Source organism: Labeo rohita, chromosome 19 (assembly GCF_022985175.1).
Source record: "Labeo rohita strain BAU-BD-2019 chromosome 19, IGBB_LRoh.1.0, whole genome shotgun sequence".
Taxonomy (NCBI): Eukaryota; Metazoa; Chordata; class Actinopteri; order Cypriniformes; family Cyprinidae; genus Labeo; species Labeo rohita.
In genome coordinates this window covers 29181338-29198843 of record NC_066887.1, presented here as the reverse complement: position 1 = coordinate 29198843, position 17506 = coordinate 29181338, and the positions used below count along the sequence as shown (strand labels likewise).

The 17506-nt window shown below is 29.6% G+C and overlaps 1 protein-coding gene across 2 annotated transcripts in view; it reads left to right on the top strand.

The window, feature by feature from the left end:
• khdrbs3 (KH domain containing, RNA binding, signal transduction associated 3) overlaps positions 1-17506 on the top strand; it is a 176564-nt gene that overhangs the window by 130383 nt on the left and 28675 nt on the right. For both annotated transcript variants that reach the window (XR_007829869.1, XM_051137536.1), the window contains exon 7: positions 13685-13767. Coding sequence is in view for 1 of the 2 variants with exons in the window: in XM_051137536.1 (XP_050993493.1) it covers positions 13685-13767 (83 nt within the window). In the remaining variant the exon portion in view is untranslated. The remainder of the gene's footprint in view (positions 1-13684; positions 13768-17506) is intronic.

The window sequence follows — 17506 nt, the reverse complement described above, 5'->3', positions numbered from 1 at the left end:
ATGAATGCCGCGTCTAGCGTGATGTTTCTCAAAACAACACAAATCACGGGTTTGCGTTCTCAATAGGGCTGTACGGCGAGACATATGGCTTCGCCTTTGGGCTCTTTCGCAGAGGCGTTTCATTCTGTCCACGCCGCTTTTTATCACGCTGAAGTACTTCAGTGACATGCAGACCCGTGTGAGAGTTGTTACTGAGTAAGTGGCGACACTTCAAAACATATTCCTGAGCCTTGGGTCTTCAACGTTAAATGTCTCTGTTTTTAGGAGACAGTTGACATTTTTTATTTAAAGTGTAGTACACTGAAAAAAAAAGTGGTGTAGAAACAAATTCACTCAGAAATTGCTTGTAAATTTGACAAATAATTACAAAGAATCAGTAAGTAGCAGTTTTAATTAAACAGAAGAATATGCACTACCAGTCAAAAGATTCTTAATGCTTTTTAAAGAAGTCTCTTCTGCATTTATTTGATCCAAAATTCAGCAAAAGCAGTAATATTGTGAAATATTTTTACTATTTAAAATAACTGCTTTATATTTGAATAGATTTTAAACTTTAATTTATTCCTGTGATCAAAGCTAAATTTTCTGCTTCATTACCCAGTCTTCAGTGTCACATGATCCTTCAGAAATTATTCTAATATGCTAATTTTCTGATCAAGAAACATTTTTATTGTTATTATTTTCAACATTTAAAACAGTTAAGTGCATTTTTTCAGCATTCTTTGATGAATAGAAAGATCCAAAGATCAGCATTTATATGACATAAAAAGCTTTTGTAACGTTATACACTATACCGTTCAAAAGCTTGGAGTCAGTATAATGTTTTTCTGATAATTGTTTTAATGATAAAAACATTTATAATGTTACAAAAGATTTCTATTTCAGATAAATGGTAAAAATAAATAAGATACATGAATAAGCTTTGAATACATTTAAATACATTTATTCAGGAATAAATTTCATTTTAAAATATATTCAAATAGAAATTTATTTTAAATAGTAAAAATATTTTTTTAATGTACCTTTTTTGTTACTTTGAATCAAATAAATGCAGACTTGGTGAGCAGAAGAGGCTTCTTTAAAAAAATGTTTAAAATGTTTAAATTTTACAGATATGCACAGCACATGGCTATGTCGACAATATTGTCAACAGTTTAATGTTTGTAGATCGATCAGAATTATTTGTTACTGACATACAATATAACATAAAATATACCTTATTTAAAGATATATATGAAAACCTCCCTGAAATACACACTAAATTATACAAATATATGCAGTGTGTATTTTGTACTATATGAAGTCGATTTTATATCTGTAATTGAATGTGCCAATAAATACCGAAACCATTTGCTTTGAAATTATACAAATGCCGTGTTGCATTTTTGAGATGTGCAAACAGCTTGTGCATTTGCATGGATGTACTGCACAATTGGATGTGACTGGAGCATGTGGACTAACCTCTAGTCCCTGCCTCTGAAACTTGTTCATACTGAGTATTATATCTAATGAGAGAAACATTTCTTATCATATAACAAGCGAGAGACAGAGCATGAAATTCTATTAAACGGATAATGTCGTGCACACTTCCGCCTCCTAGTTTCAGTCTGACTACCCCAATACCCATAAATCAGTTCTGTTTATGCAAATTTGGCCAGAGCCCCATGATAGCTCAGTGTTTATGGCTTCCATCCTCTCTCAGTTTGATCTCCGTGGCAGAAGCCACGCGTTAATTGCGCTCGACACTAGTGTGATGTTGTTTAGTTCTGTGTGACCAGCGCAAGTTTATTAGTCCAGCAGAGCAGGATGCTCCTGAAGTGTTGGGCATCTGTCTACTTCATGAGCTGCTCTAAACCACATGTGTAGTTTGAGTTTTATGTTTAGTTTTAAAAGTGAGACGGAAGGAGTGAAGCAGCTCATCAATCTTTGAGTTTGTTAGTGCTGTTGCTGCTATAAAAGGAAAAAAAATGCTATCTATCTATCTATCTATCTATCTATCTATCTAGGCTTCATCTAGAGGAACCTTTTTTTTAGATTTTCTAATCATGATTTAATTTAATCAATTTAAGACATATTATATTAATATTATTATAATATTATATTAATTATAAATATATATCTAGACTCAATATAGGTCATACAAAAAGGTTTTTAAGATTTATTATTAATCAATTATTATTATTAACAATATAGATAAAAATAGTAATATTTTGTATTTAATATTATGTTATATTTTTGTTTTATATATATATGTGTATATATATATATATATATATATATATATACACTATAATTATATGATTATTATAAATATTAATCATAAACATACATCTAAACTTTTTAAGATTTATATTTATTATTAATCCATTAATATGATGATGATGATGATTATTATCAATATAGAAAAAATAGTAATATTTTGTGTTGAATATTATATTACATTTAATTATAATTGTAGATTATAATTATAGTATAATTATATGATTATTATAAATATTAATTATAAATATATATATCTAAAGTATATATACATCATAAAAAAGGGTATTTTAAGATATATAAATGTGTATTAGTAATTCATAATTATTATCTATCTATCTATATATATATATTTTTTATTGTCAATACAGAAAAAAATAGTAATTTTATATAGAATTTTGTTATAATATAATTATAGATTATAATTATAGTATAATTATATGATTATTATAATATTAATAAATTAATATTATTAAATATTGCAAATATAAATATGAATAAATTGAATAAATAATGAATAATTAGCTTTGGAGGCCAGGTGTTTTAAGGGGGATAATGTTTCATAATTTTGAGATAATGTGCCAAAATAAAGAGACAGTTAATTTAAGTATACCTTTTTGTATATAACATTCTTTTTAAACTATTTTTTGTAAATTTGCCAAGCTAAAAGCCAGCTCATGTTCTATTCTTTTCTCTTCTCCTAATGATTTCTTGTCTTCTCTCTGTCAATGATATGGATAGAAATGGCAACAAGACCAAAAAAAGAAAAAAGTGTCCCTTGTTGTGCTGTAAATTGCCTGTTCATATTTGTTAGGTGTTCAGTATTCTGAGAGAGTGAAGCCGCTCGGAGCATGTTGGCAGTCCTGAAGCTCTTATTCTGAGCTGTGAAGCTAAGAAATGTTCCAGAAAACCCAGCGACTGGAGCAGAAATGAGCAAGTGGGATGGAGATAGTCAGACAAACCATGCGTGTGTGTGTTTCAGAAGTTCAGAAGTACAAAAAAACACTCAAAACACCAGTTGTTTGTTAGTTTAGCTTCATTTTAAGCAGTTGAAGTCTGTAGCACGTCCTCATTTAGATGACTTGTTAAAGTGTGTCTATGTGTGCGTGAGGTGTCGTGGTGTCTAAGGGCAGGTCTTATCTTCTAACAACCTGTCTTTCATCCGATTGTGTCCGTTCTACCAGAACACTCACCTGGGGAGCTGTCAGTCTCTCATTCAGGCTGTAGTATCTGTGTGTGTGTGTGTCGATGTTCTCATTATGTCTGATGTAACGTGTGTTGTGGAGGCTCTCTAACACTGATGCGAAGCTCTGACGATAGTGGGAGATCAAAGACTTCCCTCACCCGAGACGGTGAGTTATCAGAGCGACGCCTGACATTTGTCTGTTCAGGAACACACGGCTTTTGTCAACATACTTCCACCTGAAGGACATTGTGTGATAGTGGGAGAGAGTCACCTCTTCTTCTGGATGGTTGCTACATCGTTTCTAGGCTGTTCAAATGAGTCCAACCCTGAAGTCTCTACTATATATATATTATTTTTAATTTAATTTAAATTTTATTTTTAGCACCTTATTTATTGTATTGTATGTATTAATATGTATTCATGTTAATTAAATAACAATAATAATAATAGAGAGAGAGACCATATTTTTGTTTTCTGCATTGATTAAAGAATTAATATTATAATAATTTTTATTTTTGTATTGAATAATTACTATTTATTATTATAAAATTCTTATATTATTATATAGTTTATAATATAGTATATGTACATTTTACATTTGTACTTATTAATCATTTTAAATATATATATATATTTTTTTGCATTGAAATTAATATTTATTGTTATTATTAATCTTTATATAGTGTGTTTTTTATCATATTACCGTATTTATTATTGATTTGAAATATACATTTTAATAATTCATAAATTATATATAAACAGAGAGATAATATGCATGTGTTCTGCATCGATGAAAGATTTTTATTATGTGTGAGTGTGTGTGTAATATTGTTAAAGAATTAATATTATAATAATTAATATTTAATTTTTACATTTAAAAAATAGTATTTATTAGTAGTAGTAGTATGTATTATATTACTATATTATATTATATTATTCTTATAGAATTTTTATATAATATATTAAATAATATAGTATATGTACATTTATTTTTTGTTTTTATTACTGTATTTATTATTGATCATATAAATATTTAAATATTATTTTTGCATCAAATAATTAGTATTTATTATTATGATTTTTTTATGTAAAGTGTGTGTATATATCATTTTAATTATATAGTATAATTATATAATACATGTACATTTTTTGTAACTTTTTTGGCTATTTTTTGTAGCTTTTTATTTTTATTACTGTATTTTTAATTTGAAATATTTTTCATTGAATAATTTGTTTTTATTATTATTCATCTGTATATACAGTGTGTATATATATAATTTAACTTTTTTAATTTGATTAAAGAATTAATATTCTAATAATTATAATATATTATAATTATATACAATTGTAATGTATATTGATTATAAATATTTTTTCATTGAATAATTAGTATTTATTATTATATAATGCATTGGTTAAATATTGTTATTCATATTTATAATAATAATAATAATATAGTGTGCATTTTTGCATTTCATTTTTTTTTAAAGGAAAAAATAAAACATTAAAATATAAATTATTGTTATGTCGAATTTATTTTGTTATTACTATATTTTTTTTAAATACATATATTGTGAAATACATTATTTGGGGTTATTCTGTAGTCACTATTTTTTATATATAAAGAAAGTAGTTTGTACCCTCATTGAGCTACTGTAAGTCTGTCTGTGTATGTGTGTATGTGTGTGTGTGTTTGTGTGTGTGCGTGCAAGAGAGAGGCTAAACATGATTGAGTTTGTCTGGGTCTCTCTGTGTCTCTAATGTGGCCTTGCGTTTCTGGCACTGGGCTGGAGGAGGCAAATGTAATGTGATTACATGGCTTTACTGGGCTCTAATAGAGCTCTCTCCAGCACACTGCTTACCTGAGCTCCGGCCAACAGCTCTGATAGACTCACCGCTGAGACCCCAGCTGGCAGCGCCAATAAAGATCCGCACTCTCACAGGCCACGCATTGCACCAGCAATGTCAATCGTATACACAGAATTAGAGTGCAGGTGAGATTGAAAACAGGTCACCCACTGCTGTTATAGAATTCTTTGAAACCTCTTCTGCTGATGATGTAACAATGAGGAAAAATGATACAAACCAACTCAGGAGCTTCTCTTTGTTTAAAAAAGTTGTGTGGAAACTTTGTTTGGATGGACAGATGTGGTGGTTGTGATGTCAAACAGCAGCTCATGAATTACGTAATTTTTTAAAAGCATGTTTTAATAAATGAATAATTGTGAAATATATTGTGAAATATAATTATATATATATTATTATAATATATATAAAATGTAATTTATTTCTATAATGGCAAAGCTGGAATGCAGACTTGAAAATGTTGTTACAGTATATATTATTTTTTATTTTTTATTATATATATATATATATATATGTGTGTGTGTGTGTGTGTGTGTGTGTGTGTCTGTATATAATATATAATATAGTATAGTAATATAGTATATAGTCAAGTCTATTGTAAGTCTGTTTGTAAAATTGCTTTTTTTTTCATTTTCAAAAAGCATGTTTTTTATTATGTTATCATGTTTGTATTTTGTTTTGTTTTTTGTGTTAGTTAATTGTATTATTTTATTTTTTTTATTTTTTTTTGTTATTTTTACTTAATCAAAACAACCCAACTGCAGTTTGACTGAGATTAATTGGAATGCACAATGAAAAAACATAGATATCTGTTTTTGCATATAAACTCTTCATATATTAATAATAATATGTAGTGATACTACTAATAATATATAGATAGTTTTTGGCAGAACAATAAAATATATAGTATTGTTTTGTTTTATTTGTTATTTTTATTTGCCTTGCTGAATTAAAATATTTTTTAAATTCATACATTGTGAAATGCATTATTTATAATAAATCAATTATTTAATTCATTTATTCCAATATTGGCAAAGCTTAAATGGAAACTTGAAAATGTTGTTATATTATGAAATTATTATTAATACTAGTAATATTATATTACTGTATGTTTCATTTTAAATATTTTTTTTGCATTTAATAAATAATATGTATTATTATTAATCTGTATATATACAATGTGTGTATATTTCATAAATATTTCATATTTATTTATTTATATATATATATATATATATATATATATATATATTAATTTGATTAAAGAATTAATATTATAATAATTAAATAATATTTATTTTTTATAATTAATAATTCTTTTTTGCATTGAATAATTAGTCTTTATTGTTATTATATAATGCATTGATTAAAGTTTATTATTATTATTAGTAGTAGTAGTAGTGTTAATGTAGGTCAGGGAATTAACACATAAATTAGCAATCAAATATAATTCATAAATCATTTGTTTTCACTTTTATTGTGAGGTTTTCCAGGTTAATTTATTTTAATTTTTCAACTCTTTATTTATTTATTTATTTGCATTTTGCTTAGTAATTTCCCTGGAATTGATAATGAGCTTACTGTGTGAACTGATAGTGAACTTGCTAGTGAGTGTTCATGTTGCTTTTATACTTGTTTAAAAGTTAACAAAAGACAAATCTTCTTGACATTGTACAGCGTTTTTTCCTCGTCTAATGAACCTCAAACCCGAAAGAGTCTCGGCTTCACATGCGACGTGTTTAAATGAGTTTGATCCATCTGTCTTCAGATGCTCTGCGCTCACTAATGACAGCTTCAGCTTAGCTAGAAGTTTACCAAACAAACCACGTGCAGTCTCTCATCCCGGAGACCGTGGCGCTCGACGCGACTGCAACAGCAGAGATCTGTTTTCTCTTTCATACAAAGCTGAGAGGTTTGCAAGTACAACCAAATTTGAAAAGATCTGACGTGCCACGGGAACAGAGATTTCATTTTCTCCCCCCTTGGCGTGTGATGTGTACATGTCTAATTTCAGCGTCTTGTGCAAACGTCGACAGACTTGATCAAACCTGAGCCGATCAAAATGGCACAGCGGCTGTCAGCGGCTTTGCGGCAACCTGGAAATGAGTTTTCTTTCTTCAAGAAAGTCTCATTTTCTGTCTTTTTCTCGCTCTCACACACGACCTGGCTTTGTTTTCACATTCAAGCTGACTAATTTATTTGATCAGTGCATAAAGCCGTTCATAACTAATATGCCAAAGTAACAGAGTTCGGCTCGTCAGAATACGAAAGGTTTTACCTTATGATATATTCATAACGCTGCGGATAGAGATCGCTGTCAGCCGAGACGGCACAATGGAAATATCTTCGGTTATAAATAGCTGAGTGAGTCTAGTCCTGTTTCAGCTTGGAAGGAAGATGAGTTGTTCCCCGTTGAGTGTTTTTATTTAAAGGTTCAAATGCTGCGAGTCTTTATTTTGCTTTGATTTCAACTTATTTCCTTTTGGATATGAAAGAAATGAAACTGTTTGGCTTCTCATTGAATATTTGAGCTGTAACCCGCATAGTGCAGCGGTTGAGACTCAACATCTCTGGACTCCAGTCTGGCAGAGGTGACCTATACTGGAGAGCCAATAAAATCCCTTTGAAGCACTGTGGAGCTCCAGGTTTTCCGGGGGGGATCAGTTCTCATAAATTTTCTTCAAATTCATTTCACAGTTTCCTTTTTGACCTAATTTGATTTTGTGGGCTGAGGCTGTTTTTTTATTGATAGACAATAAATTATTAGTGAAAGCCAAGGAGAAGGGTGGTGAGATCAGAACGTTACACAGGATGAATTCGAACCTGCACCTTCACATTTTGGTCGACTAAGCCTCTTCTCATCAACTAACATTTAGTTGACTTTGAGGGGGGCAGCCCTAATTAATTTATTTCAAATGTTTATTTTTTAAATGTTAGATGTAGTATAAGTCTGAGGCGTCCCCAGAATGTGTCTGTGAAGATTCAGCTCAAAATAACCCACAAATCATTTATTATATCATTTTGAAAATGCCAATTTTGAGTGAAGGCAGAAACATGCTGTTTTCGTGCATTTCTGTTTAAATGCATATGAGCTGTTGCTCCCTGCCCCCTTTCCCAGAATAGGAATGTGCTTTTATAGCTTGTTCCTCAGATACTCTGCTAAAAAAAAAAAAAGCATCTGTTTGATAGTGATTGTCATGTATATCGCACTGAAATCATGGATTTTAAACCATATTAGTTTAAACTAAAATGTAGGGTTTTCTGAGCACACACATCCAAAGCTACGATGGCGTTTTAGCGCCACGTTAAAAAAAGAATCTAAAATCACGAGATTAAAGTCGTAATATTTTAAGAATAAAGTTGAAATTATGAGAATAAATTTGAAATACTATGAAAATAAAGTCGTAATATTTTGAGAATAAAGTTGAAATTTCGAGAATAAAGTCTAAACATTTCGAGAATACAGTCGAAATACTACAAGAACAAAGTCAGAATGTTTTGAGAATAAAGTCGAAACATTTCGAGAATAAAGTCAAAATGTTTCAAGAATAAAGTCAAAATACTACAAGAATAAATTTGAAATATTTCGAGAATAAAGTCAAAATAATATAAGAATAAAGTCAGAATATTTTGAGAATAAAGTAAAAATTTCGAGAATAAAGTTGAAACATTTCGAGAATAAAGTCAAAATACTACAAGAATAAAGTTGAAACATTTTGAGAATAAAGTCGAAATTTCAAGAATAAAGATGAAATGTTACAAGAATAAAGTAAAAATACAAGAATAAAGTCAAACTATTTTGAGAATAAAGTCGAAATTTCGAGAATAAAGATGAAATGTTGCAAGAATAAAGTCAAAATACTACAAGAATAAAGTCTAAATATTTTGAGAATAAAGTTGAAACATTTTAAGAATAAAGTTGAAACATTTAGAGAATAAAGTTAAAAAATTTTGAGAATAAAGTCAAACTACAATGCCATTGTACGAACACGGAAAAAGTCTGGTTTTCATGATATGTCACCTTTAAATTTTAATTGTGCTTTAATTGGTTACATAAATATTTTGCACCACCACAATCTGGACACCAATTTGCCAGAATGTAGAAAATAATTTTACAACACAAAACAAAAAGAATCAGAGAGTGTACAAATGTTGCAAGACAGGTTCATGGATTGAATTCCCAGGGTATGCGTACGCATATTTAACTTTATTAACTATATTACTATATTTACTATATTTAGCTAAGTTTTACAAAAATTGAATGAAAATGCACTGTATACTGTATTAGAATAGAAACTGTGTGCCTAAATAAATGTAAGTGATCATGATAATGCTGAATTTTTGCGAACATTAACGACATCAGCAGTAAAACTTCTCTCTTTGTCTATTTCTCGGTTTTTTTTTTTCAAGTAAACTTCATTATAGAACTCAGTTTAAATGTCACTTTGCTTGTGGATTAAAGATGAAACAGTGAATAGAGTGCTTTGGCAGCGGCGTGCCTCTGATCGGACAGTAATGCCGCTCTAAGACTGCGGGGTGCATGATGAGAGGGTTTTCCGTCTTTGTTTTTGTAGTTGAGGAGGATTTTACGAATGTGAATTGAGGGCAGATGGATTTGGAACTGAGCTGGATATGTTGGAGCAGTCACGAGGGGTCGGAGACTTTTTGTGGAGGACGTTTATCCTAAATTAGTCGGAGAACAGCAGAACTAGGCTTTGATGTTTGACTTCTGTGAGAATATTTGAGATCATTTGACAGCGTAGGTGGGTTGAGTTTTGCTTGAAGTCAACATTTGTACTTGGTAATGTGACACAAAACATGATGTGCAAAATAAATGAAGGGCGGAGCTTAGGTTTATGATTCAGGAATTGATTGGACCGCGAAAAGCACAGGTGTTGGAGGGGTGGGGCTTGATGACATCATCTAAAAAAAATTTGTTTCAGAGGCGTATTTTAGTTTTATTTATTTATTTATTTTTATGAAAAATTACAAAACCAAAGTTTTTTTTTTCTTTGGAATAATATGGAAAATATTGTTCAGAATAAGACCAGTAACATATACAATAAGACTTTTTAATTTAATTTAATTTTATTTTATTTAATTTAATTTAATTTTATTTTATTTTGATTGACTTTTATACTTTTCAGCAAGGATGCATTCAATTAATCAAAAGTTACAATAAAACATTCGTAATGTCACAAAAAATTAAATAATTCCAAATAAATGCTGCTCTTTTGAGTTTGAATCCTGAAAAAAAATGTATCACGGTTTTCACAAAAAAATATGAAACAGCAGTGATTTCTGAAGTATCATGTGACACTGAATACTGATGCTGAAAATTCAGCATTGCATCACAGGTATAAATTACATTTCAAAATATATTCAAATAAAAAACATTTGTTTTAAATTGTAAAACTATTTCTTAATTTTACTGTTTTTACAGTATTTTTAATCAAATAAATACAGACTTGAAAGAGACTTTTAAAAACATTTAAAAACAACACCAATATTTTGAACAGTAGTGTATTATAACAGTAAATAGGTTCAAGTTTGATTTCATGTTGCTTCCATATTGTATATTGCCTATAGCAACACTGTTTAAGCCATTTACATGACCTTGCCATTAAGCTTAATTATGTACGATCATCTATTTAAACACTATTAATCTGCTATGTTTAGCACATTAACATATTTACATAAGTTAACCAAGTTTTCCCCAACAATCAGCACAGAACATATGAAAAAAACAGTGCGAAGTCTGTGTTTGGCCTACATTAAAATCCATTTCTAAAAAGTTCCAGCTTGTTTTTCTGACCTCCGGTGACATTTCATACGTCAGCCTTCATAAACATATCACTGGGCTTTGCAAGGCGATGGGCAACGAAGCCACACGTGTCATAAAGCAATCTGTGATATGTCACAATAATAGCTACATTAGATATTAACCCCCATGAAGTTTCATTATCCACTCTTAAAGGGTTATAATGCGATGTTAATTACAGTGTCAAAATCATATCAGCCATCCACTTAATGAAGCACTTTCACAACCTTTCATTTAAGTGAAGAGCTGCTTTTCAGTTTTCATGCACGGCTCTCTGTTATTTCTGCTCTAGATATATGGAGTATTAATGTCGGCCGGGGTTCAGCCGAGTAGATTAACCTCTGAGCAGAGTTTGGGAGTGTGTGTGAATTCAGGACGATGAAATGCAGTATGTCCTGTGGAGACTGTCCATTGCTCCAGACTCCAGCCCACAGTGCTGCATTATACATGCTTTTAACTCCTTTCATATCAAGGAAAAATATTTTTAAATAATCATTTCATGTGTTATGTAGACATAGTCTAAAGTTCACAATGCAAAGCTCTCTACCCAGACCATTTTTTTTGTTGAAACTCCACATGAAATCAAAATCTTTATTTTCATTGAACAACCAAAAAAAAGTTATTGTACCTAACATCACATTCTTGCATTGAAAAAAATAAAAAATAAAAATAAAAAATAAAAAAATCTATATATCTATCTATCTATCTATCTATATATATATATATATATATATATATATTGCTACAAACTGCATTGTTGTGCCAGTTGCACAAGTAACTCTCCTTTCGAGTGAGTTACTGAATCATTCAGTCAACTGATTCATTCATGATTCCAACAAGGGACTTTCTTTATGATTAAATCATTCAATCAGTGATTTGTTCAAAGTACTGACAACTGTTGTAAAAATATGGAATAGTGAATAGCTGTACTGAAAACTATTATGAAACTGTTTACTGTATTGTCTTCATGAGGGAGTCTTTGAATCATTCACTTAACCAATTTGTACAAAATACTGATTTATTCATGAACAAAATGAATGGCTTTCTTTATGAGTGAGTCATTAATTTTTTTAATCAACCGATTCATCCAAAACACTGAATCCTGCAGTAACTAAACAAGTGCCTGTCTTTATGAGTCTATGAATCATTCAGTCAGCTGATGTGTTAAAAAACAGACTCATTAGGGAATAAAACTAGTCAAAGGATGTTTCAGTTAAAGGTTTGTTAAAAATAATAATTAATTCATAAATACAGCAAGTGATTCTCTTTTTGAGTGAGTCATTGAATCTTTAAATCAACTAATTCATCCAAAACTCTGATTTCCTTAGTAGCTAAACAAGTGCCTTCATTAATGAGTGAGTCTTTAAATCATTCAGTCAGCCAATTTGTTCAAAGACACAGATTCATTAAGAAAATAAAGCTAGTCAAAGAATGCATCAATCGACTGATTTGTTAAAAACACTGATTCTTTCATAAACAAAGCAAGCAATCTTTTTTTTGAGTGAGTCATTGAATCTTCAATCAACTGATTCATCCAAAACACAGATTCATTCAGTAATCAAACAAGTGCCTGTCTTTTATGAGTGAGTCTTTAAATTATTTGTTCAACAGATTTGTTCAAACACACAGATTCATTAAGGAATTAAACTAGACAAAGATTGCTTCAGTTAACCAGTTTGTTAAAAACATTGATTCATTCATAATCAAAACAAGTGATTCTCTTTTTGAGTGAGTTATTGAATCGTTAAATCAAATGATTTGTCCAAAACACTGATTCATCCAGTAACTAAACAAGTGCCTGTCTTTATGAGTGAGTCTTTGAATCATTTGGTCAACCAATTTGTTCAAAACACTGATTCATTAAGGAATAATACTAGTCAAATTATGCTGGTTTGTTAAAAACGCTTATTCATTTATAAACAAAGCAAGTGATTCTCTTTTTGAGTGAGTAATTGAATCTTTAAATCAAAGTGAAATCTTTAAGTCTTCAATCAACCGATTCATCCAAATCACTGATTCATCCAGTAACTAAACAAGTGCCTGTCTTTATGAGTGAATCTTTGAATCATTTGGTCAACCGATTTTATAAAAACACTGATTCATTCATAAACAAAGCAAATGATTCTCTTTTTGAGTAAGTCATTGAATCTTTAAATCAACTGATTCAACCTAAACACAAATTTCTTTAGTAACTAAAAAAAGTGTCTGTCTTCATGAGTGAGTCTTTGAGTCTTTCAGTTGACCGATTCGTCCAAATCACTGATTCATTCAGTCACTAAACAAGTGCCTGTCTTTAGAAATGAGTCTTTGAATCATCAAATCAAACAATTCAAGTCAAAACAAAACATTCAGTAACTGGACAAGTAACTGTCTTTGAGTCATTCATTTAGCTGATTCTATTAAAACTCTGATTCATTCTTAAAACAAGCATTGAAACCTTGACAGCTCATTAGTTAAAAAATGAACGAAACTCCACTCCATGTGTTTTATCTTACTTTGTATTGTATAAAAGGTAATGTGAATATTTACATGCCATATTTTCTTTCCCATAGGAATACGATGATGGATATGGAACAGCCTACGATGACCAGGGATATGACTCATATGACAACAACTACAACAATCAGGCACCAAAGTAAGTTTGTGTGTGTGTGTGTGTTTTGTGGAGGCTGAAGCATCTGAGTGTGCTGTCTGTGTAAAGGGCATCTCTCAGAGCGCATGTGAAGTTATATCTGAAAGAGAGAGTTTATTCACAATGTAGGTCAGTGCTCACCTCTCTGTATCGAACCAAAGAGTTTGTGTAGGTCTTCACAGAGTTGGACTTGGAGGTTTGCTGTATTGGAAATCGTTCAGGCTAATGTAGGGGGCAGCTCTGAAAGTCCAAAAGAGAGAAGCGTCCGTCTCGCTAATGAATCACTCCTTTATCTTGCTTTTTTCTCTGCAATGAAACATTTAGTGCTGTATGTCAGGGTCAGTTGTCACTGTGTGCCAGTAAAGACCTTATAAACACCATAAAGGAGAGTTTGACTCATATTAGTGGGCGTTGACATAAGACATATACTCTTGTTTTCTAAAACAGATTATCAGAGTGCAGTAGAATAGAGTAGAATGTGTGTCTCAAGTTGGACTACTAACATTTTGACATTTATTAGCATTTATTTTAATAATACATGCATTACAACACTGGGCTAGATGATGATAAAGTAGGACTTTATAATAGCCATATTCTGGATATTAACTTTCACTTAAAGATGTGCTTTTAAATAGTTTTTTTTTATTTTTAAAATAATTTTTCAAATATTTTGTTATTGTATTTTAAGTGTATGCATTTATTTATTTATTTATTTATTTATTTATTGGGATATGATGATAAAGTAGGATATAATGAATACATTTCATCTAAAGATATGCTTTTTAAATATTTTTCTTTATTGTTAAATAAATTAAATGCTGTTTAAACCATTTAATAAATCAAATATTTTTTTAAACAAATGTAAATTATTTATGTAATTATTTATGTATTTATATATTAATTGGGCTAGATGATGATCAAGTAGGATAATAGTTGCATTCTAGATATTAAATTTAATTAATAGATTTGCTTTTGAAGTAGTTTTTCTTTATTTTTTAAATAATTTCTCAAATAAGTTTTCAAATATTTTATTTAAAATTAAATTTATGCATTTATGTATTTATATATTTATTGGTCTAGATGATGATAAATTAGGATATTATAGTAATTATATTCTGGATATTACATTTAATTTAAAGATACACCTTTTTAAAATTTATAAAATTAATTTTCAAATATTGTGTTATTTTAATTTAAATTTATGCATTTATGTATTTATTTATTGGGCAGATAATCATCAAGTATGATTTTATAATACATATTTTCTTGATAATAAAGTTTATTTATAGATATAGTTTTCTTTTTTTTTTTTTTTTTCATTTTTTAATATTTTTTATTTGAATATATACTGGTTTTGTGGTCCAGGGTCATATATATATATATATATATATGTATATGTATGTAAATATGTGACCCTGAACCACAAAACCAGTCTTAAGTCGCTGGGGTTTATTTGTAGCAATAGCCAAAAATGCAAAAATTATGGGTCAAAATTATTGACTTTCTTTTATTGCAAAAATCATTAGGAAATTAAGTAAAGATCATGTTCCATCAAGAAATTATACAAAAAATGTATACAAAGGATGTATTATTTTATTATTTCATGATTTGATTTAAATATGTTTTCATCTGTGCCTTCTGTTTAGACCACCATTTTTGATATGGGTCACATTTTAAAGGTCACAAAAACTTAATTTGAGCGGAAAATTAGAATTGGCTCTTGACACTTGGTTTGCGGTGTGTGAACATGATGCTGGATTTATGACAGCGATGACACATCACAGTAATAATCAGTGGACTTCATCACACTCTGACCAGTGCTGTTCTGTCTCTGTCAATCAACATTTTCTTCCTGAACTCCATCGCTGTTTTAGGAGCTCAAACGACAGCTAAACTGATTCGCTTTTATTAATTAATGAGGAGTCTTTTGGGGAGCCTACGTGTACTTCATTATACGGCAAGTTTCTGTGTTCTTTGATTCATAAAACATTGTCTGTGTGTTACTGAGCTCTGCTAGATTTCCTCATACCTCGTCCTGAAGCCTCTTTGATCTGTAATATGTAATCCAGGGATATGTAAACCAAATTTTCTTTTAATCATAGAATATGCAGTGATCCAGAGGTGGTTTATACTGTGTCTACTCAAATAACACTGTATTATTTAGGTTGAATTTTATATAATCTACATGTGTCTGTAATGATCTATAGTAATGTACTGAAGGCTGGGTAATGTTCCTGGATCATTTAGTGTCACCTGACAATGACTTTAAGTGGTTCATGTGCTTCCATGAGTCATATTCAGTGTACTGATGGAGACATTGTCATAATTGCCTTCAGTTGAAAAGCATCAAATAACTTACTGAATTAAAATCAAAGCAAAAGGAAGCATGTGATGCATTTCACTGATGTTTTCTAGATTAAACATCCATGATGCTAGCAATGCCAGGGTCATGGGTATGATTCCCAAAGGATGCATGAATGGCTGGAATGCAGTGCTAGTGAATCAGGAGACACTATATTGCTTAGTTAAAGTTTCAACTGTAGGTTTTCACATTGTAATACAGACATTTGTGTGTCCTCCACCTTTGTGAACAAGAATTGTTCTTATTGACTTACTCATGGTCAAATGATCCATTGATGTTGCTGGTTGAGGCAATATCACTAATATTGCCCGTCTTTAGGATTAGTAATGTGAACAAACGCTTAACTGCACTAGAAAATGTTTAAGTTTAGCAGCTGCCTTAAAAAAAGTCAAGTCAACTTAAAAGTACAGTCATTTTAACTCACTTTATTGTAGTGAGTTGAAATAACTTGTAGTTTTAAGTTGGTTCAACTTTAACTTTTGACAGTGTGGTATTAAACTTAGCTTCCTACCTTTAGAAGCAAAATTAAAAAATAAATAAAAATAAAAAAAGAGATATATATGCATGTGTATATGTATATATATATATATATATATATATATATATATATATATTTTTTTAACTTGTAAAGAAAATTAACATTGTTGTTGCAGTATGTTTTAACAGAAAATACAAGTTCAGTCTTTCTACAGTGCTTTCAATATTTTACTTGTTGTTTCTCTGTAATGATTATTTATGCAATTTAATAGCAATTTCTGAGTAATTTTCTTTTTGAAAATTGTAGGTTTTTCAGTGCAGTGTTATTTTATAAGTGTTAAGTATGATATTTATTAATATTTTAATTTAGCTTTTTTTCTTTTAATATTTTTTGTTCTTTTATTTTAATTTTAGTTTTAGCAATTTTGCTATATGTTTTTGTCAATTCTATTTGTTTTTAAAATGTATAGTTATATTTTTATATTTCTTTTTAATTTCTTTTCATTTCAGTTTTACTAATTTTAGTTTTTCACCTTAAACCTATTTTAGTTTTTAATTACCGTTTTGATTTTGTTTTTCATCTTTATTTCATATAACAATTTTTTTTGTACTTTTATCAAAATCTGATTAAATTGTATATTAAAAAGGAATATCATATCACACCTTCAATTATACAGCCAATATAGAAACAAAATGTTCAAAAACCTACAAATAATATAAAACTAAAATCATCATTAATATTAATTCAATAAACAAAAACATGAATCAATTTACATTACCAAAATAGGTTACACTTTATTAGGGCTGCATGATTAATCAAATGCAATTTCCATGCGCATTTTGTCAATAAAGCTGGTTCTGTAATCAGCAGTAAATCTCCATCACCTGCTTTCAGATGGAGCA